Source organism: Canis lupus, chromosome 11 (genome assembly GCF_011100685.1).
Source record: "Canis lupus familiaris isolate Mischka breed German Shepherd chromosome 11, alternate assembly UU_Cfam_GSD_1.0, whole genome shotgun sequence".
In the NCBI taxonomy this organism is placed as follows: Eukaryota; Metazoa; Chordata; class Mammalia; order Carnivora; family Canidae; genus Canis; species Canis lupus.
In genome coordinates this window covers 52280159-52302282 of record NC_049232.1, presented here as the reverse complement: position 1 = coordinate 52302282, position 22124 = coordinate 52280159, and the positions used below count along the sequence as shown (strand labels likewise).

Below are 22124 nucleotides of genomic sequence, written 5' to 3'. Positions count from 1 at the left end.
GCTATAATCAAGAATGGGGGCCATTTCTCTTGACTTCAGGTTACAAGGGTTTTCTAAAACTCTATAAAAGCATATGTAGTCATATGTGCACATAATTATTCTTTAACTAAAAGTAATATATGCATATGGTAAAAAATATTTCAAATAATAAAGAAGTATGAAAAGGAAAAACTCTCTCCCCATATTTTAGTTTTTCTTCTCAAGTAACAACTGTAATTTTTTTCTTTTTTTTTTTTTAAGATTTTATTTATTTATTCATGGGACACACAGAGTGAGAGAGAGAGAGAGGCAGAGACACAGGCAGAGGGAGAAGCAGGCTCCATGCAGGGAGCTGGGACATGGGACTCAATCCTGAGTCTCCAGGATCACTGGAACTGAAGGTAGCGCTAAACCGCTGAGCCATCTGGGCTGCCCTATTTTTTTTTTTTTATTTCTGTCTAGAAAATATCAATCCAAATAATATCCAAATAATACAAGACATACATTTCAAAGTTATATACTAGATACATAATTTGCTGTACTTTCCATTTTTAATGTAATAACATATCTTGCAGAGGACTTATAGAAAATGCAGCTCATTCTTTTTTGATAGATTGTATTCTATAATATGGTTGTAACCACTTTTATTTACTTATACAAAAATTGGATTACTTTTTAAAAAAATTTCAAGTAGTTAACATGTAGTTTATTACTAGTTTCAGGGTAGAGTTTAGAGATTCATCAAGTTGCATATAATGGCCAGGGCTCATTCTATCATGTGACCTTAAAATTGGATTACTTTTGCCTCCTCAAATCCTCACTTCCCACAAATGGCAGCTGGCAATAGGAGTAGATTCCACAATAATACTGGCTCTCTTCCTTTCTCTTTTTTGTACCTCAATTTCCCCAATTGCACAGGCCATGAAGCTTTCCTTCCTGATAAAGGACTAAGCAGTGCCACGAGCATATTGGAAATACGAGCTACTTCTCTGCAACAATTCTATTATGTCAAGCACCCAAAATGCTGACATAGAGAAGGCATACCTGGACACCATCACTTGTTTCGCATTTGAATGATGCCTTGTTATCTGCAGGCATGACACACATCACTACTTTACCAGACACAAAAAAGGCATCAGTTTTCCCAGAAAATCTTTTCTGGGAAGATAACTTCTTTAACAAGGGCCAAATTTCTTTTATAAAAAAAAAAAATTTTTTTTCTTTTATTTAAATTCACTTTATTTTAGATAATTTTCTTCCAATTCCTGAACTATATTTCTTCATGTCTTATTCAATCCAATTTTCTCTGCACATTATTATGTTTTTAAAGATATATTTATTTATTATGGGGGAGAGGGGCAGAGGGAAAGCACGAGAGAGTCTTAAGCACTTTCACAACCCTGAGTACATGACCGGAGTAGAAACCAAGAGTCAGAGGCCCAAACAACTGCATCACCCAGGTGCCCCTTCTTGCATTTTATAATACAAAAGTCTTTCTTGTAAAACCACTATTTATATATCCTTGTATCTCCTTCCCTTGGATTCAAGTGTCATCTCTCTGCAGATAAAATCCGATATGTTTACTAATTTTTGTCACTAATTTTCAAATCTGCTTTATAGTACTGAAAGGGAGTAGCTACAAGACTTGAAGAAAAACATCTGAATATCTGTTTTTGCTTTGTTTTGATTCCATGTTCACTTTTGCTAGTTCTCTGGCATTCTGTCTGTCATGATTTTCATCAGTAAAATGTAGTAAGAAGGGCTACATCCTGGCTTCTCCTGAAGATTTAAAAGCTTATATTTTATTGCATAAGTGTCAAACTATTACTAATCTGTTTCTAGACATTATAACAATCATGTGTCTTAGATTTAAGAGAGGAGAAGATGTTTCCTTCCAACTTAAAATATTCAATCCTGTTGTGCCATAAGCATATTTTTAATTTCCACACATTGCATTCTAACTTTTGGTTTAGAAAATACGATCAGAGAGCTAGAGAAGGCAGTCCTTTGACTCCAGAGGAAACTGTTCACAGTATATTGTTTTAATGTGAATGGTACTTCCTAGAATTCTGTAACACTGGTATTTTTCCTACTACAAACACTTAGAAATGCTAGATATACTAAGGCAAACATTCTTTCAAAGGCATGGCTACGCTTACCATACAGTAAGGAGCCAGGAGGAGAAAAAAAAGTCTGAAATCCAGAACAGTCAGCATGTTCTAAAGTTGTTCTTGCTCTGAGTGAAGGAAGGAATTACCAATCTAAATTAGTGACTTGAGTTTTATTTTAGCACACTGAGGGACAGGATATGAAGCCTTAGGATCTTGAGAGGTAGTGAGATGCAACTAAGAACCCCTCATAAAGCCAGGACTCTGAAAGGGCAACACCATTAGGGAAAGGGTGATCTAAAACAAATCAACCCACTGGCAAGAAAGTTTGTCTATCTTACTCTGGAGGGCTGAGGGTTAGAGAGTAGAGAACTCTCCTCCAAGAATTTATAACCTTGTGAGGTATGGGATTCAAATTTATAACTCTTCAAAATTAGGTCTCATTAGGTGATATCCTTGAGTTACCTGGCGGAAGTAAACACAAACCCCTCAAAAGGGATACAACCTCAACTCGGTACTTTTTAAAAAGATTTTTTTATTTGAGAGAGAGAGAAAGAAAGCACAAGCAGGGGATGAAAGAGAAGGAGAAGGAAAAGCAGACTTTCTGCTGAGCAGGGAGCCCAATGTGATGCAATGCAGGGTTCCACCCAGGACCCCAGATCATGACCTGAAAGAAGGCAGACACTTAACTGACTGAGCCACTCAGGTGCTCCCTACTCAGGGCATTTAGAATTCTCATAAAGAAAGTTCCGCTAATGATATACTTGTGTGTGTGTGTGCGTTTTAAGATTTTATTTATTCATTCATGAGAGACACAGGGCGAGAGGCAGAGACATAGGGAGAGGGAGAAGCAGGCTCCCTGCGAGCCCGATGTGGGACTCAATCCCAGGACCCTGGGATCACGCCCTGAGCTGAAAGCAGATGCTCGCTGGTTAAGCCACCCAGGCGTCCCTAATGATGCACTTATAACCAAAATTATTGAGAAATGAAATGACAGAAATTTGAACTTGCAAAACAGACAAACCTTTTCAATAGCAGCTCTACTCAAAACCACGTGTACTAGAAAAAGAAAGCTACTGAATATGGACTATTTCAACAACAGCCTCATTGAGTATTAAATTGAACACTGGCTTATAAAGTCTAACCAGGGCCCTACTTCTGATCTCCCACCCTAAAACCACTCTATGACAAATGCTTTTCCAAGTTTTTTCAAAACCCAAGTGCTCAAACTACTTGGGGAGTTCATTCACCTAAATCCATTTGGTCAGTGACTCCCTACCCTTGCAAATTTCTAATACACTCAGTTTTGTCTTTTCTTTTTCTTTCCTTTCTTCCTTTAAATTTTCTTTTTAATCACAACTGACTTTTTTTGTGGTATCTTATGAGAGGCTTAAACAGACCAAAAAACACTTGAGGAAATAATCCACTACAAGTAAGAATCAGCAGCCACAACAAATAACAGGATTAGGTGCCCAAGAACCTCACATAAAAGAATTAAATATGATTAAAACTATAGCACTTGGATGTTCTGTAAGGCCACTGTGAACAAAGACTGGACTTCAATTTTGAATTCCTTCAGGTCTGTACTTATTTGCAATCATGCTACTGTATACACTGGTCATTTTTCCTGTTTTTTAATCTCTATTTGTTGAATTCTTCCCCATCCCTTAAGGCCTAGTACAGATATTACCTCCTCCAGAAAGTCTTGATTCCTTTAATCAGCCATGGTTGCTCATTTTTATTAATTCCTATAACTTTTTGTATCTCTTATGATAGTCTCCATTATTTTGTTTTATATAGGAATTATGTCTGCCTTCCGCATTCCTGCCAAAGGTAAATTGCTCAAATTTTGTAGGACACCATCAAATACTTATCCATTGAAAACACTTGAGACAGCATGACCAAGCTCCACAGCAATGGGGTCAACACCAATACTTTATTTTATTTTATTTTATTTTTATTATTAGTTTTTAACCAATACTTTCTTTAGATTGTTAACAACAAAAAATAACCTGATCAAAAGTTATACAGTAGAATGGCCATAGAAGCCGTGCCAGAATTAGATGATGTTCTAAAGACAGATATCTCCATGCTGAACACTACACTAATAATAATCACTTGTATGTCATAAATTGTTAATTGTCTTAATATCTATTATTTCATTTTAACCTTTACAACATCCTCTAAGGTAAAGAATATTATCTTCATTTTATAGATAAGAAATATGAGGATCAGAGAGGTCTGAGGTCACATGGCAAAATCAGGGTATACTAGACCTAGAAACAAATTCTTATGTTCAAACTTAAGTTCTTTTCACTTTCCTGAATTACCTTTCCAAAGCACCCAACCCCATCAAGCTTTAGCAAGGACAACCTTCTTCCAGAGCTGGTCCTATCTAAACTGGTTTCCCTATGACTTACCTGCCATTCATCACCACCATAACAGAACGGTTGTTGACTTGATTGTCATTTTGATGCCTTTTCTAAAATTACACAAAAAAATGTTAAAGAAATTGGCAAAGAGCAAATAGCATGTAAAAGGTTAATAAATACTACTCAATGTAGTTCTCTTTATTTATAATTTTCCTTTAGCTTCCAAGCCTTTCTATCACTAAAACCAGGGTAAGAGGTTGGTTGTCTCAGAGAAGCTGGGAAAAGAGTTCAGAGAAAGAACCCAGAAAGAAGAGACAAAATCTTGGCTCTGAATTTCAAAAGCCAGAGCCTGGGGGAAGGAGAACAAACAACTTAGTCAACACCACAGAGGAGAGAATAAAAAAAATGATAGACAGGACTAGAGTCTCACACACCTTGGTAGGAGCAGGGAAAGTTAAGAATTCTCAAGCATATGCCCATCATAGTCAACATACAGAAGCTTCTACAGTAGATGCACTAAGGAAAGAGCAACAGAGGTCTTCTATTCAAAGACCAAATAAAAGGGGGACAAATACAAGGCATGTCCTGATGCTCACATAAATCTTCTACTTCCAGTTGAGATTACTCCCTGGGAAAAAGGCAGGACTAGGAAGAGGGCAGAAAGAATCTTGAATTTGTCAGCATGTGTATCTAAAGAAATGGAGTTCTAACTCAGGAGTAACTGGGTTATTCTGAATTGGCAAATTTAGCTTTAAGCTCTCATTAAAAAAGTTTGGGAGGGTAGGGTAGTAGTTGTGAGATAGATTGAGTTTAGTTATAGAAAAATAAAGTTAACATTTTTGCACATCTGAGTTGGGACTAAAATTTCAACCACTACATGGCTAATTCTGAATTTAAAAGAGTTGCAGAGTTAAAAAGCTAGAGGAATATCAAGCTTGTAAACTTTGATCTAAAAATCTATCCTAAAAGAAAAACAAAACAAAACAAAACACGGAAGTTCCTTGACTTTCCCTGGAACTTGTCCGTCTAGCTGGTCTTCTACGACCCAGCAATTGCACTGTTGGGGATTTACCCCAAAGATACAGATGCAATGAAACGCCAGGACACCTGCACCCCGATGTTTCTAGCAGCAATGTCCACAATAGCCAAACTGTGGAAGGAGCCTCGGTGTCCATCGAAAGATGAATGGAGGGATCCCTGGGTGGCGCAGCGGTTTGGCGCCTGCCTTTGGCCCAGGGCGCGATCCTGGAGACCCGGGATCGAATCCCACATCGGGCTCCCGGTGCATAGAGCCTGCTTCTCCCTCTGCCTGTGTCTCTGCCTCTCTCTCTCTCTCTGTGACTATCATAAATAAATAAAAATTAAAAAAAAAAAAAAAGAAAGATGAATGGATAAAGAAGATGTGGTCTATGTATACAATGGGATATTACTCAGCCATTAGAAACGACAAATACCCACCATTTGCTTCGACGTGGATGGAACTGGAGGGTATTTTGCTGAGTGAAATAAGTCAATCGGAGAAGGACAACATTATATGGTCTCATTCATTTGGGGAATATAAATAATAGTGAAAGGGAATAGAAGGGAAGGGAGAAGAAATGGGTAGGAAATATCAGAAAGGGAGACAGAACATAAAGACTCCTAACTCTGGGAAACGAACTAGGGGTGGTGGAAGGGGAGGAGGGCGGGGGGTGGGGGTGAATGGGTGACGGGCACTGAGGGGGGGCACTTGATGGGATGAGCACTGGGTGTTATTCCGTATGTTGGCAAATTGAACTCCAATAAAAAATAAATTTATTATTAAGAAAAAGAGGAAAAAAAATAAAAAATAAAAAAGAGGGAAACAATAAAAGTAAATGTTCTAGAAGAAAAAAAATTAAAAAAAATAAAAATCTATCCTAACAAAATGAGAGGACACTCTTAGGGAAGCTGGAGGCAGGTCAATAGGTCTGACTTCCCAAATCCCACTAGTAGGCATGGTCCTGGGGCCTCACCTGGCCTTCTATAAGGAGCAAAGGGGATGCCAAGCAGCACTCACTGGGAGCCAGTTTCTCCCTCCAAAGCCAGGAAAGGAGTTGGCCTCTGTTTATGACCTAAGGTGTTCTAAACCCAAGGGGTTCCTACTGTACATATCTGATGGAAGTGAAAGTTGGAAATAGGGAGAGTTAGAGAGGAGAAGGGGATGTGGAAAGGGAAGAAGAAAACTAAGAACAGGACAAAGAGGGAAGAGGGGACAGGAAGAGAAGATGAATATAAAAATGGGAGAAGGGGGAATGGAGGAAGAAAGATGAGAGCAAACTCGGAGAAAGCCAAGTGAAGGAAAAGGTGGGTTATTAAAAAGGACCTGGAACCTGCTGGGGATTTATCCCAAAGATACAGATGCAGTGAAACACCGGGACACCTGCACCCCAATGTTTATAGCAGCAATGTCCACAATAGCCCAACTGTGGAAGGAGCCTCGGTGTCCATCAAAAGATGAATGGATAAAGAAGATGTGGTCTATGTATACGATGGAATATTACTCAGCCATTAGAAATGACAAATACCCACTATTTGCTTTGACGTGGATGGAACTGGAGGGTATTGTGCTGAGTGAAATAAGTCAATTGGAAAAGGACAAGCATTATTGGTCTCATTCATTTGGGGAATATAAAAATTAGTGAAAGGGAATAAAGGGAAAGGAGAGAAAATGAGTGAAAATATCAGTGAGGGTAACAAAACATGAGAGACACCTAACTCTGGGAAATGAACAAGGGGTAGTGGAAGGGGAAGTGGGCAGGGGGTTGGGGTGACTGGGTGATGGGCACTGAGGGGGGCACTTGGTGGGATGAGCACTGGGTGTTATGCTATATGTTGGCAAATTGAACTCCAATTAAAAAAAAAAAAAAAAAAAGGAGCTGGAAGGAAGCCTGGGAAAGGGAATAAATAGTGGCAATGGAAGACAGAGAAAGGCCTCACACTGCCCCTTTCTGGAAGACAGAGAAAGGCCTCACACTGCCCCTTTCTGGCCATGCATAGACTACAAATCTTGAGGCTCAGGGAATTACATTTTCTTCTGGGATGGATAAGAAAGCAAGGAAAGGAAACATCTCTTTCCATTCAGTGCTTCTTCCTTACACTAGGTAGTTTTGAGAAGTTTTTTTGCACTCCCCGCCCGCCCCCCCGCCCCAAACTAGGTAGAGTGAAGGACTAGAAGTCAAGGAAGCCATTTCACCATGTCATCGATGGCATCCTTCACTGCTGTTATGGACAGCACCACCAGCAGGGGTATCACAGTTGTGTACCATGCCAAGGAGGAGATCTGGGGAATCAACTGTGAGAGGGAAAAAGAAGAAACTCTGGTCAGAAAGTTTAAAGGACAATATATTTCCTCCCAGCATCACACCCCCCACCTCTTTCACCGCCACAGGTTCCTAATAAATTCAACTATCCTAGTTGCTTTCCATTGTTTTGGAAACATAAGCAATATAAGTAAATATATAATAGAGAAGTAAATATAGGTAAACCTCTCTAAGAAAAGACGAAAGAATAGGAGATGATAAGTTGCCACCTATCCGTCTTAAACTCCACTACTTTTGTCTTGACAGCAAAGGGCTATTTATTTCTCCTCTGATAATAAATGTTCTGGTGAAAGGTAGGGTAAGAGTGCACTTCGGAAAAGAACATCCCCTCCCTCATCCCTTAGCATAAGGGAAAATGAGACAATCTTTCCCTCACTAAATTGGGCTTACCCTGCCCTGCTTCCTTGCCCTGTGCTGGTACTTTTATGTTCTAAACCATTCCCTTTCTCAGAATTCCTGCATGTTAACTTTCTCTCAGGGAGGCTGGGACAATGAATGAGAAATGGAGTTGTAGTTGTGGTTGGGGTGAAGAGTCTGTGACCTCCTGTAGTCAACCTGAAGAGTGGACATGGAGACATGATGAGGGAGCTCCACTTCACTGGGATTCAGTGACCTTTTGTCCTTCCTCTTATAGAGATTGTTTCATCCTGCCTAATCCTGACCTATTCTATTGGACTGTCATGACACTCCAGTCCATCCACTTGCCTGTTACCTAAAGAGACATTTCTTAGTTTAGGGAGGAGAAGAACTGATTACACAATCAGATCCCAGAGGTATTGATAAAATGCTCTGTGGAAAAGATCCCAAAAGTTAATACCTGTAGGAATAGCAAAATGAGGAAATATGCATTTGCAAGTCTCTGGAATTGTTCGAATAGGTTCAGAGGCAAAAAGTTAAAGACATTATATCTTGAGGTCTTGATGGTATTGTTCTGTGAGTGAAAAAAAAACAAAAAACAAACAACAACAAACCCAAGCACAATTAGAAGAAAAAAAGACCCCATCTCCCACTCTTAACAAAAAGCTCCAAGACCCACTCCTTGAAATAGGGAAAAGCCACAGTTCTTCCACCATGGGGTGAAGGGGAGGGTGGGAAGAAGTGTTTGTCCCGGACTTTTCTTGGAGACCTAGAGAATGCAAAGAAGGCAAGGCTGATAAATATGGGATTTTTTTGAGGCACAGAGTTCTTTGTTTATTGATACTATTAATAATAATGATAATAAAATCAACAATAAAAACTTACATTTATTGAATACTACATGCAAAGCATTGTTTTTTTTTTTTTTAAGATTTTATTTATTTGTGAGAGACACACAGAGAGAGACAGAGGCAGAGACACAGGCAGAGGGAGAAGCAGGCTCCATGCAGGGAGCCCAACATGGGACTCTATCCCGGGTCTCCAGGATCACGCCCAGGGCCGAAGGTGGTGCCAAACCACTGAGCCACCTGGGCTGCCCACAAAGCATTGTTCTAAAACATTTTATATGTAGCAGTTTATTTATTCCTCACAATAACCCTATAAAGAGAAGACTATATGATTGCTTTTTAAGGATAAAGAAACTGAGGCACTGAGGTTATTTGCCAAAGACCACATAGTCAATTGCAGAGTCAGGACTGTGCTGTCCTGGGTTCAAGTTCACTTGTATAGCTATCCAAATGCCTTCTTATCATAGAATCAGAGATCTTTCAGTATTATCTTACCTCTCACCCACTAGTCCTTCTCAGTCCTAAATAGTAGGCAAGTCTGTCATTTTTACTAGCTCTTTTCCAGAGCTAAGAAGTTTTTCTAAGCCTGGCAAATTCAGTTTGGTCTGCCTTTTCATACTGTTTTCAATACTGAAGGATGTCAGATGCCAAAAACAAATTACTCTTTCAACTTTAGGCCACTGGGGGTTCCTACACTGGTCCCTGTCATCACTGTGAAGTCACTTGCCTTTTAATTGTCCTGAGAAGGTCTGAATAGTTTTGGTTTACATCTGAGCTATGATTTTGTTGAGTGAAAATGGGAACTTGCTACCTCCTCAATCCTAATCTCAAGATGTTGACAGGGTCATTTTACTTTCTATCCTTGAGTCTTCAATAATTTGACTTAAGACATCAGAGCTTAAATATAAGAGCTCAAGAAAAGCAAAAGAATAAGACCAAACAATTTCCTAAGGACAGGGCTTCTCCCCTACCTCCTCCATCTATAAGGCCAAAACAGGAAAACCCCACATGCAGTCCTAAAGTTTAGATACTGCTCAAGTATTAAGAATCTTGCTGGATTGCCTTGGGAAAGCATCAGAGACCTTCTCCTGGAGAACCAAAACCATTCAGTCTTAAGGCTAAAACTTGCCTAAGAGGGCTAGCTAGATAGGCTTTTTAGTCAAGACTTACCTGTCTATTTCCCTAAGGAAGAGAAGCTGGTCATAGAGCTTATTAGGAATTTAGAGATCCAAGCTACAACTAAGATTTCCTTGGTGTCTTCTCTATGATTTTCTAGTTAATAATCAAACACTATAGATTTCTCAAGGCTTGCTCTGCTCACAGCCCTATTCTGGGCTATCTTAGTAGAGGCTGGAAATAAAATTAAATAAGGTTTCTCTCAGAGAAGCACATAGGTCTGTCTTGAATGAAGTTCTAACTAAATGATCTCTATCGGCCCTTCTAACCCTGACAAAATGTTATCCTAACATAGAAATAGTTTTCTTTGATCATGAGATACTCTGAATTTGTCAGCTTCTAAGCCCAGATGGTTCTGATACTTGGAACCAAAGACCATTTTTGATCTTTTGCCTGACTGAAGCACCTGGCCTTCACTACTGATTTTCCATTTGATTTCATAACTAATTATCATATTTCAGATTTCTACTCACTTGGTAGCATTTGTTTAGCAAACAAAGGTAAAAAAGCCTTGCTGATTTTATCTCAAGATAGAAATATCAGTACTTCTTTACTAACTTGGCAACCAGAGTGTTCTGCTCTATTCTTTAATGTCAAACCAGAAACAATATCCAAAGAATGTAGAACATTCTGCTTAAGTATGAATTTCTTCAGTGTTTAGTTTATTTTTTGGCAGAGCTATAAAATGTAAGCATGATAGAGGTGGTGGATTTTGGTTTGGGCTGTTTGTTTATTTATTTAGATAGTAAAACCTGACCATTGGCTAAATGGGGGAATAGAGAAGAACATAAGGTCAAAGTTGTAATGGGAATCAGAAGTTAGGGGTTGGGAAGAGGAAAAGAAGTAGGAATGGAAAAAAGTAGAGAAATAGGAGGAAAATTAGCAATGGGCCATGGAAATTAAATGGTTGTTAAATACATAAGAAAAGGTCAGATCTGCTTATTTATTCAGCATATATATATATATATATATTAAATTTTTATTTATTTATGATAGTCACACAGAGAGAGAGAGAGAGAGAGAGAGAGAGGCAGAGACATAGGCAGAAGGAGAAGCAGGCTCCATGCACCGGGAGCCCGATGTGGGATTCGATCCCAGGTCTCCAGGATCGCGCCCTGGACCACTGCGCCACCCAGGGATCCCCTATTCAGCATATATTTATCAAATGTCATTTATGTGCCAAATATTGTGATACAAACTATGGATACAGAGATGAACAAACTTGTACCCTTTCTTCAAGGGTCAATGGTTTCCTGGAGAAAGAGAGAGAACATTATTCACAACTATATCTAACTCCTACAACCACCATGTAAGCTGAGTTAGGCTCTTTTCATAAATGAGGAAACTCAAAGGATAGAGAAGTTAAATAAAACATGCCTAAAGATGCAAGTTTAGTAAGGAGTAGAGTTGTGCTCAAATTCAGGTCTGTCTGATTGTCAAAACCTAGTTTTATTGCACTATAGTGCCTCTCACACATGTCTAGAAAATAGAAAGGGGGAAAGAAGGGGTACCTGGGTGGCCTTCGGCTCAGGTCATCATCCCTGCAGAGTCCTGAGACTGAGCCCTGCATCAAGGCTCTCTGCTCTGTGGGGAACCTGCTTCTCCCTCTCCCTCTGTCTGCTTCTCCCTCTGTCTCTGCCTGCTTCTCTCTCTCCCTCTAGTTCTCCTTCTCCCTCTGCCTGCTTCTCCCACTCACTCTGCTTTTCCCTCTCCCTCTGTCTGCTTCTTCCTCTCCTTTTGTCTGCTTCTCCCTCTCCCTCTGCTTGCCATTCTACTTATACGTGAGCTCTCTCTGCTAAATAAATAAATAAAATCTTTTGAAAAAGGAGGGGGGAGAAAATCTGTTCCCATGGCCATACCCTGAACACTGTTATTATCCAGAACCTAACTCAGAAATCATAAACTAATGTCTTACAGAGACTACAAATATGTATAGTTATGTATGTATTTATATACCTATAGCTATAGATAGATAGAGCTGCACATGCACAAAATAATGCATATAAAAACATTGCTTGCAACTGTAAACAACTGGAAACAACCCAAAAGTCAATTTTAAGAAACTGGTTACATAAACTATGCTATATTCTACATAGGAAATACTGTGCAGGTAAAGAAAGAAAAGAAGGAAAAACATCTATTATGAAAATATCTTCAGGAGATATTGTTAAGGTTCAGAATAGTGTAGGAAAGTGGATTTATCTGCACAAAGAAACACTGGTGACTATACAAGAAAGTAACAAAAGTAATTCCCTACAGAGAGCAGATAAGGCCAAGGATGGGTGCTGGAGTATGAATTTTAAATATCTGTCTTTCTTGAGTTATTAATAAAAAAGTGAAAAATAAACAATTTGAAAATGCCCAATAGAAAATGGACAAAGAGATAGTTTCCATAAGAAGAAATACAAAAGGTTAATTAACATGGAGAGATTATTGAACTGACTTGAAATTAAGGAAAGACAGATAACAAAATATCTTGGGGTCCTGAGATGGACCTCAGCAGGGAGTCTGTTTCCCCTCCCTCACCCCACCCCCTCTTCCCACTCTTACATTCTTTCTCTAACATAAACTTATCTTTAAAAAAAAGGATATATTCACACAAATATGCCAAAATATATGTATAGTGGAGTTCATTCAGAAACATTTATCATAGAAAAAAAAAAGAAGATTATTATTTTTTTGAGGGGGTGCCTAGATATGAAGGGAAGCATTTTATTTTATTAAGATTTATTTGTTTTAGAGAGAAAGAGTGTGTGCGTGAGCCAAGGGAGGGGCAGAGGAAGAAGGAGAGAGAAAATCTCAAGCAGACTCCGCCCTGATGTGAGGATCAATCTCACAACCTGAAGATCATGACCTGAGCCAAAACCAAAAGTTGGACACTTAACTGACCAAGCCACCCAAGTGCCCCTGAATGGAAACATTTAAAATGTTCATCAATAGGATACTGGTAAAATAAACTAAGGTATGTTGAAAATAGTGGAAAACTATGCCACTGTTAGATCTGTATGTATTGCCATAGATGTTGAAGTAGAAAAATATTGTTGAATTATTATTTCATTTGTTCAAGAAAAAGTCACAGTATCTCTTTTCTAGAAGTTATATATGAAACTCCAAATCTGAATATATTCTCTCATGAGCCTAGGTCACTAGAATCAATTTTGGTTTCTGATCCCTCACTATACCAGCTTGAAAAAAGTAGAATCTATGTTGTAGGATCTACATATACAATGAATTCTTGTCCCAGTCACAGAAGGGAATATTAGAGGAGAATATCAGCCTCCTTCCGAAGTAACTAGAGGCCTGATACTCACAGGATATCCAAACACAATGTTGAGTTCTCTGCTGTTGGCTTGCAGATATCTCCCTTGTTCTGAAAAAGAAGAGAGAAATAATGAGAGGGATAACCCTCTATAGATCAACCTGGGATGCTGGCTGCAGGACAAGAAGCTGTTGACAGGTTTTGTACCATGAATGTCTCTAGTAATCTAGATTATGTTTCCACAGACAACAGGATGGCTGTACCAATGTTACTGCTAAACATAGAAACCCAAGACCTCTTCAATTAGTCAATTCCAGCACCTTATTTTAAGGTATCTGAGGTTCTTTCCAAGGCAGCTTTTCCTAAGTCTTGCTTAATGAAATTTAAATCAATATATCATTATTAGGCATTTATTGCATAGAGGCCAGGGTGTTTGATGCTATGGGGGGATAAAAAGATGAGTAAGACACAGCCCCTGATTTCAAGGGACCTGCGGTTTTGTAGGAGTGAGCCTGATAACTATAACACATGACAAAACCATCACATCAAAACGCTTTGTTCATTCAGAACAAAAAGATCTATTGATAGAATATATTTTAAAATATATTAAAATATATTTTAAGGTTTTTCAAAACACAATTATGGGCTCACTATTTGTAACAGTTCATAACACCTATGTGTTTTATTTTAACCATCTGAGTGGACATGAAGTAGTATCTCATTGTGGTCCTGATTTTCATGTTCTCTAGTGACTAATGATAATGTTGAGTATATTTTCATGTGCTTATTGAATATTTATATATTTATTTATTTTAAAAATATTTTAATTTATTCATTCATGAGAGACAGACAGAGAGAGAGAGGCAGAGATGCAGGCAGAGGAAGAAGCAGGCTCCATGCAGGGAGCCTGAGGTGGGGCTTAATCCTGGGACTCCAGGATCATGTCCTGGGCCAAAGGCAGGCGCTAAACCACTGAGCCACCCACGTATCCCCTATTTTATATATTTATATAGTTTTTTTTTTGGAGATATGTCTCTTCAGATTCTTTGCCTTTTTTTAAACTGGGTTGTTTTTTTTTTAATTTTTTTAAATTTTTATTTATTTATGATAGTCACAGAGAGAGAGAGAGAGGCAGAGGGAGAAGCAGGCTCCATGCACCGGGAGCCCGACGTGGGATTCGATCCCGGGTCTCCAGGATCGCGCCCTGGGCCAAAGGCAGGCGCTAAACCGCTGCGCCACCCAGGGATCCCTAAACTGGGTTAATTATCTTTCTATCACTGAGTTATAAGAGTTCTTTACATATTCTGCATAGAAGTCACTTATCACATATATGATTTGCAAATATTTTTCTCTTACTCTGGTTTCAAATGTCATTTTTATAATGTACTACATTATAATGTATTGAATATTATTTAGATTTTCTATTTGTTCCATTGTTCTACCCATCGTTTAAATTATGTAACTTTTTAAAAATTAGTTTCCGGGGTAGAATTTAATGATTCATCAGTTGCATGTAACAGCCGGTGCTCATTACATCAAGTGCCCTCCTTAATATCCATCACTTAATTACCCCATCCCCACTACCACCTCCCCTTCAGCAACCCTCAGTTTGTTTCCTATAGTCAAGAGTGTCTTATGGTTTGTCTCTCTCTGTTTCACCTTACTTCTCCTTCCCTTCCCTTACATTCATCTGTTTGTTTCCTAAATTACACATGAGTGAAATCATATAGCATTTGTCTTTATCTGACTTATTTCACTTAGTATAATATCCTGCAGTTCCATCTATGTCATTCAAATGGGAAGATTTCATTCTTTTTTATGGCTGAGTAATAGTTCAGTGTGTGTGTGTGTGTGTGTGTGTGTGTGTGTGTCTTCTTTATCCACATCTTCTTTCATTCATCTCTTGATGGACATTTAGGCTCTTGCCATAGTTTGGCTATTGTGGACATTGCTGCTATAAACATTGAGGTACATGTGTCCCTTCAGATCACTATATTTGTATCCTTTGGATAAATACCTAGTAGTGCAATTCTGGGTCATATGGTAGTTCTATTTTTAACTTTTTGAGGAACTTCCATACTGTTTTCCAGAGTGGTTGAACTAGTTTGCATTCCTACCAACAGTGTAAGAGGGTTCCCCTTTCTCTGCATCTTCATCAACATCTGTTGTTTCCTCATTTAAGCCATTCTGATCAGTGTGAAGTGGTATCTCGTTGTGGTTTTGATTTGTATTTCCCTAACGCTGAGTGATGTGGAGCATTTTTTCATGTGTCCATTGGCCATTTGTATGTCTTCTTTGGAGAAATGTTTGTTTAGGTCTTCTGCCCATTTCTTGACTGGATTTTTTGGTGTGTTGAGTTTGATAAGTTCTTTATAGAATTTGGATACCAGCCCTTTACTGACAAGTCATTTGCAAATATCTTCTCCCATCCTATAGGTTGCCTTTTAGTTTTGTCAACTGTTATCTTTGCCGTGCAAAAGCTTTTTATCCTGATGAAGTTCCAATAGTTAATTTTTGTTTTTGTTTCCCTCGCTTTTGGAGATGTGTCTAGCAAGAAATCGCTGTGGCTGAGGTCAAAGAGATTGGTGCCTATGTTCTCCTCTATGATTTTGATGAATTCCTGTCTCACACTTAGGCTTTTCATCCCTTTTGAGTTTATTTTGATGTATGTAAGAAAATGGTCCAGTTTTATTCTTCTGCATGTGGCTATCTAATTTTCCCAACACCATTTGTTGAAGAGACTGTGTTTTTTCCATTGGATATTCTTTTCTGCTTTGTTGAAGATTAGTTGACCATAGAGTTGAGGGTCCATTTCCAGGTTCTCTAGTCTGTTCCATTGATCTATGTTCTGTTTTTGTGCCACTACCATACTGTCTTGATGATTACAGCTTTGTAATAGAGTTTGAAATCTGTAATTGTGATGCCTCCAGCTTTGGTTTTCTTTCTTCAACATTCTTTTGGCTATTCGGGCTTTTTTCTGGTTCCATACAAATTTAAGAATTGTTACAGTTCTATGAAAAATGCTGATGGTATTTTGATAGGGATTGCATTGAATGTGTAGATTGCTTGGGTAGCATAGACATTTTCACGATAGGTAACAATAGTTGATTCTTCCAATCCATGAGTTTTTCCTCAAATTTCTTTCATAAATGTTCTACAGTTTTCAGAGGACAGATAGATACTTTACCTCTTTGGTTAGGTTTATTCCTCAGTATCTTATGGTTTTGGGTACAATCATAAATGGGACTGATAACTTGATTTCTCTTTTTTCTGTCTCATTACTGTTAATGTAATATAAACAGTATTTACATTACTGTTAATGTAATGTAAATGTAACTGCATTTCTGTTAGTGTATAGAAATGCAATTGACTTCTCTGCATTGATTTTTATCCTGTGATTTTGTCAAATTCCTGTATCAGTTCTAGCAATTTTGTGGTGGCACATTTTGGTTTGCTAGAGTATCATGTTGTCTGCGAAGAGTGAAAGTTTAACTTCTTTGCTGATTTGGATGCCTTTTATTTCTTTTGTTATCTATGTTGAACAACAGTATGGAGAGTGGACATCCCTGCCATGTTCCTGACCTTAGGGGGAAAGCTCTCAGTTTCTTCCCATTGAGGATATTTGCTGTGGGTCTTTCATATATGGCTTTTTTCTCCCTTTTTCTTATGCACTTTATTTTTTATTTTTTAAATATATAGTTTATTTAAAATCAATTTGCCAACATATAGTATAATACCCAGTGCTCATCTCATCATGTGTCCTCCTTAACACCTATTACCCTATCCCTGAACCCACCTTCCCTTCTGCAACCCTTTGTTTCCCAGAGTTAGGAGTCTGTCATGGTTTGTCTTCCTCTTTAATTTATCCCCCTCTCAATTCCCCCTCTTCCTCTATGGTCCCTTTCACTATTTCTTATATTCCACAGGAGTGACATTTGTAATTGTCTTTCTCGGATTGACTTATTTCACTCAGCATAAAACCCTCCAGTTCCATCCATGTCAATGTAAATGGTAGGTATTCAACCCTTCTCCTGACTCAGTAATATTCCATTGTATATATGTACCACATCTTCTTTATCCATTCATCTATTGATGAATACTGTGGCTCCTTCTACAGTTTTGCTATTGTGGACATTGCTGCTATGAATACCGGGGTGCATGTGTCCTGTTGTTTCACTACATCTGTATCTTTGGTGTAAATATTCATATACAGCTTTTATGATAGTAATGTATGTTTCCTCTATTCCTACACAATGGAGAGCTTTTATCAAGAAAGGATGCTATATTTTGTCAAAAGCCTTTTCTGTATCTGTTGAGAAGATCATATGGTTCTTATCCTTTCTTTTATTAATGCGGTGTATCACATTGATTGATTTGTGAATGTTGAACCACTCCTGTAGCCCAGGAATAAATCTTGCTTGGTCATGGTGAATAATCCTTTTAATGTACTGTTGGATCCTATTAGCTAGTATCTTGGTAAGAATTTTTGCATCCATGTTTATCAGGGATATTGGTCACTTTTTTAGTGGGGTCTTTGGTTTTGGAGTCAAGATAATGCTGGCCTCATAGAATGAGTTTGGAAGTTTTCCTTCCATTTCTCTTTTTTGGAACAGTTTCAGAAGAATAGGTATTCATTCTTCTTTAAATGTTTGGTAGAATTCCCTTAGGAATCCATCTGGCCCTGGACTCTTGTTTGTTGGGAGATTTTTGATTACTGATTAAATTTCTTTGCTGGTTTATGGGTCTGTTCAGCTTTTCTATTTCTTCCTGTTTCCTTTTTTTTGGTAGTTTATATGTTGCTAAGAATTTATCATTTCTTCTACACTGCCTAATTTGTTGGCATATAATTGCTCATAATATTCACTTCTATTTTATATCTTCTATGTTGGTTGTGATGTCTCTTCTTTCATTCATGATTTTATTTATTTGGGTCCTTTCTCTTTTCTTTTTGATAAGTCAGGCTAGGGGTTTATCAATCTTATTAATTCTTTCAAAGAACCAACTCCTAGTTTCATTGATATGTTCTACTATTCTTTTTATTTCTATATCATTGATTTCTGCTCTAATCTTTATTAATTCTCTTCTGCTGGATGTAGGCTTTATTTGCTGTTATTTTTTTTTAGCTCCTTTAGGGTATAAGATTAGGTTGTGTATTTGAGACTTTTCTTGTTTCTTGTGGAAGGCCTGTATTGCTATATATTTCCCTCTTAGAACTGCTTTTGCTGCATCCCAAAGCTTTCGAACAGTTGTGTTTTCATTTTCATTTGCTTCCATGTATTTTTAAAATTCTTCTTTAATTTCCTAGTTGACCCATTCATTCTTTAGTAGGTTGCTCTTTACCCTCCATGTATTTGTGATCCTTCTAAATTTTTTTTCTTGCAGTTGCTTCAAGTTTTATAGCATTGTGATCTGAAGATTATGCAGAGAGTGATCTCAATCTTTTTGTACTGGTTGAGACCTGATTTGTGACCCACTATGTGGTCTATTCTGGAGAATGTTCTATGTGCACTTGAGAAGGATGTGCATTCTGCTGCTTTAGGATGAAATGCTTTGAATATATCTGTTAAGTCCTTTGGGTCCAGTGTGTCATTCAAAGCCCTTGTTTCCTTGTTGATCTTCTGCTTAGATGATCTATTGCCATGCATGGGGTGTTAAAGTGCCCTACTATTATTATATTATTATCAATGAGTTTCTTTAATTTTATTATTAATTGGTTTATATATTTGGCTGCTCTCAAGTTAGAGGCATAAATATTTGCAATTGTTAGATCTTCTTGTTGGATAGACCCTTCAACTATAATATAGTGTTCTTCTTCATCTCTTGTTACAGTCTTTGGTTTAAAATCTAATTTGTCTCCTATAAGGTTGGCTACTCCAGCTTTCTTTTGACACTCATTAGCATGATAAATGGTTCTCCACCCCCTCACTTTCAATCTGGAAGTGTCTTTGGGCCTAAAATGAGTCTCTTGTAGGCAGCATATTGATGGGTATTTTTTTGTTGTTGTTTTTTGTTTTGTTTTGTTTTTTACCCATTCTGATACCCTATGTCTTTTAATTGGAGCATTTAGTTCATTAAACTCAGAGTAATTATTGAAAGATATGAATTTAGTGCCATTTTATTTCCTGTAAAGTCACTGTTCATGTAGATTGTCTCTGTTCCTTTCTTGTGTCTGTTACTTTTAGGCTCTCTCTTCACTTAAAGGATCCTTTTTAATATTTCTTGCAGGGTTGGTTTAGTGTTCACAAATTCTTCTAATTTTTGTTTGTCCTAGAAACTCTTTTTCACTTTTTCCATTGTGAATGACAGCCTTGCTGGCTGCATATTCTTGGCTGTGTATTTTTCCCATTCAGCAATTTGAATATATCATGCCAGTCATTTCTGGCCTGCCAGGTCTCTGTAAGACAGGTCTGTTCCCAGCGTTATGTGTCTACCCTTGTAGGTTAAGGACTTCTTGTCCTGAGCTGCTTTCAGGATTTTTTCTTCATCTTTGAAATTTGCAATCAGCACTACAAAATGTTGAGGTGTAGACCTATTTTTGTTGATTTTGAGAGGGTTCTCTGTGCCTCCTGGACTTGAATGCCTGTTTCCTTCCTCAGATTAGAGAAGTTCTAATAATTAATCTTTTGTCTGTTTTTCCCACTTCTCATCTTCTGGGACCTCTATAGTATGGATAGACATTATTTGCTGGGTCACAAAATAGTTATATATATATTTTTTAAGTAAGGTCCACACCTAGCGCAGAGCCCAATGCAGGACTTGAACTCACAACCCTGTTGTTTATGGACATTATTTATAAGTCTCCCTTCATGATCTAATAGTTTTCTTTCTCTCTTCAGTTTTCTTATTTTCTATCTTCTGTATCACTGATTCACTCTTCTAATTCGTTCATCCTCATTTTTATGGCCTCCACTTGGGACTGCATCTCAGTAATAGCATTTTTAATTTTGACCTGACTAAATTTTAGTTCTTTTATTTCTACAGTAAGGGATTCTCTAGTGTCTTCTATGTTTTCAAGCCCAGCTAGTGTCTTTATAATCATTGTTTTAAACTCTAGTTCAGGGGTACCTGTGTGGCTTAGTAGTTGAGTGTCTGCCTTTGGCTCAGGCCATGATCCCGGGGTCCTGGGATTGAGTCCTGCAGCAGGGTCCTCACAGGGAGCCTGCTTCTCCCTCTGCCTATGTCTCAGCCTCTCTCTGTCTCTCATGAATAAATAAATAAAATCTTAAAAAAAAAACCCTCTAGATGTTCAAATACCTTACTTATATCCATATTGATTAAATCCCTGGCAGTGAGTACTACCTTCTGTTCTTTCTTTTGAAGTGAATTTCTCCATCTCATCATTTTGTCCAGAAAAGTAGAAAGATAAAAAACAATAATAACAACAGAAAATAAAACAAAAACAAACAAAAATACTAGACCCTGAGTGTGTTTTGGTCTGCTTGTTAAAAGAAATTAGATCCCAAAATAAGAAAGTAAAACTTACATATATATAAAAATAAAATACAATTAAAGAAAACAAAAAATAAAAAGAATATAACGTATATGTAAAATAAAATTTAAAAATAATTTAAAAAGAACCGAATAAATAGGAAAATAACTGAAAAATAATGCTGCAAGACTAAAGAATAAAAATACAAAGGATGCCATATACTATTTTATCCAAAAGCTGAGGTTTTGCAGCCCTCTGTGATGAGTAAACTTGGTACTATCTAGTTGTTTGTGCTGATCTTCTCATGGAGGAGCCTGTTGCCCTTATTCACCTTATTCTCAGGTGGAATTGCCTTATTGGAAATGTGTCTCTCTTGCACAGAGGCTAGGCTTAGTGTAAGCAGCTCTGGATTCCACTAGTTCACTATGTAGCCTGTTTTGCTCTTTTGCTCCTCTCAGCACCAATGGGCAGGGTGAACATGGAAGTGTCCCACTTTCTAGCCCTGAGCTGGAAGTTCGCACCCTCCATTCTTCAGTGAGCCCTCACAGAAAAGCAATTAATCACTTTTGTCTCCCTGGTTTCCATCAGAACTCTGTGTTCACCTGACCTGTGACTTAATGTTTTGATCTCAGGCACACGACCGAATTTCAAAACTCCAAATTTCATGGATTCCTTTGGTGCAGACTTGTGCTGTTCCTCTGGGGGGAGGAAGGAGGATCTCACTACCCTCTGCCTTATGCTGGATCCTTCCCAGGAAGGAAAGTGAAGTGGGGTAGAATCTCAGGTGTGACAGCATGGTCTCAGGATCCCCAGATCACAAGAAGTTGGGGGGTACCTAGTGGAACAGAGTGCCCAGACATAGGAGTGGGGAAGCCATCTGAAAACAGTAAGTCTAGGTGCCAGCTTTCTGCTCTATGTTGCCATAAACTGGGAACTGCTGCATAGTCATGCACCCACTTTCCTGGGAAGGATCTAGCATAAGGCAAAGGTAGTGAGACCCTCCTTCCTGTCCCTGGAGGAACATCCCTCACTGTAGGAGACTTGTAAAATTCCCAATTTTGCACTCCACTGCTTGTAATACTTCGTAGTAGCCTCTGTAAGCAGGCTCCATTCTCTCCACCATATCCTCAGCTATATCACCGCTGATTCAAGTCTCCACACTTCCTACCTTCTAAAAGGTGGCCACTTTTCTGCTTATAGACTTACAGCATTTCTTTTCTAGATCTGTGATTGGTTTTCAGGTGTTCAGAATGAT

The 22124-nt window shown here is 38.2% G+C and overlaps 1 protein-coding gene across 5 annotated transcripts in view; it reads right to left on the bottom strand.

The window, feature by feature from the left end:
* The window catches only part of LOC611901 (phospholipid-transporting ATPase FetA-like), a 123527-nt gene that overhangs the window by 59089 nt on the left and 42314 nt on the right, over positions 1–22124 (bottom strand). For 3 of the 5 annotated variants that reach the window (XM_038552728.1, XM_038552727.1, XM_038552730.1), the window contains 4 exons: positions 13493–13551; positions 8618–8731; positions 7674–7772; positions 4508–4569 (listed from right to left, as the gene is read on the bottom strand). In XM_038552728.1, coding sequence (XP_038408656.1) covers positions 4508–4569; positions 7674–7772; positions 8618–8731; positions 13493–13551 — 334 coding nt within the window. The remainder of the gene's footprint in view (positions 1–4507; positions 4570–7673; positions 7773–8617; positions 8732–13492; positions 13552–22124) is intronic. The other 2 variants (XM_038552729.1, XM_038552731.1) reach the window with 2 other exon arrangements.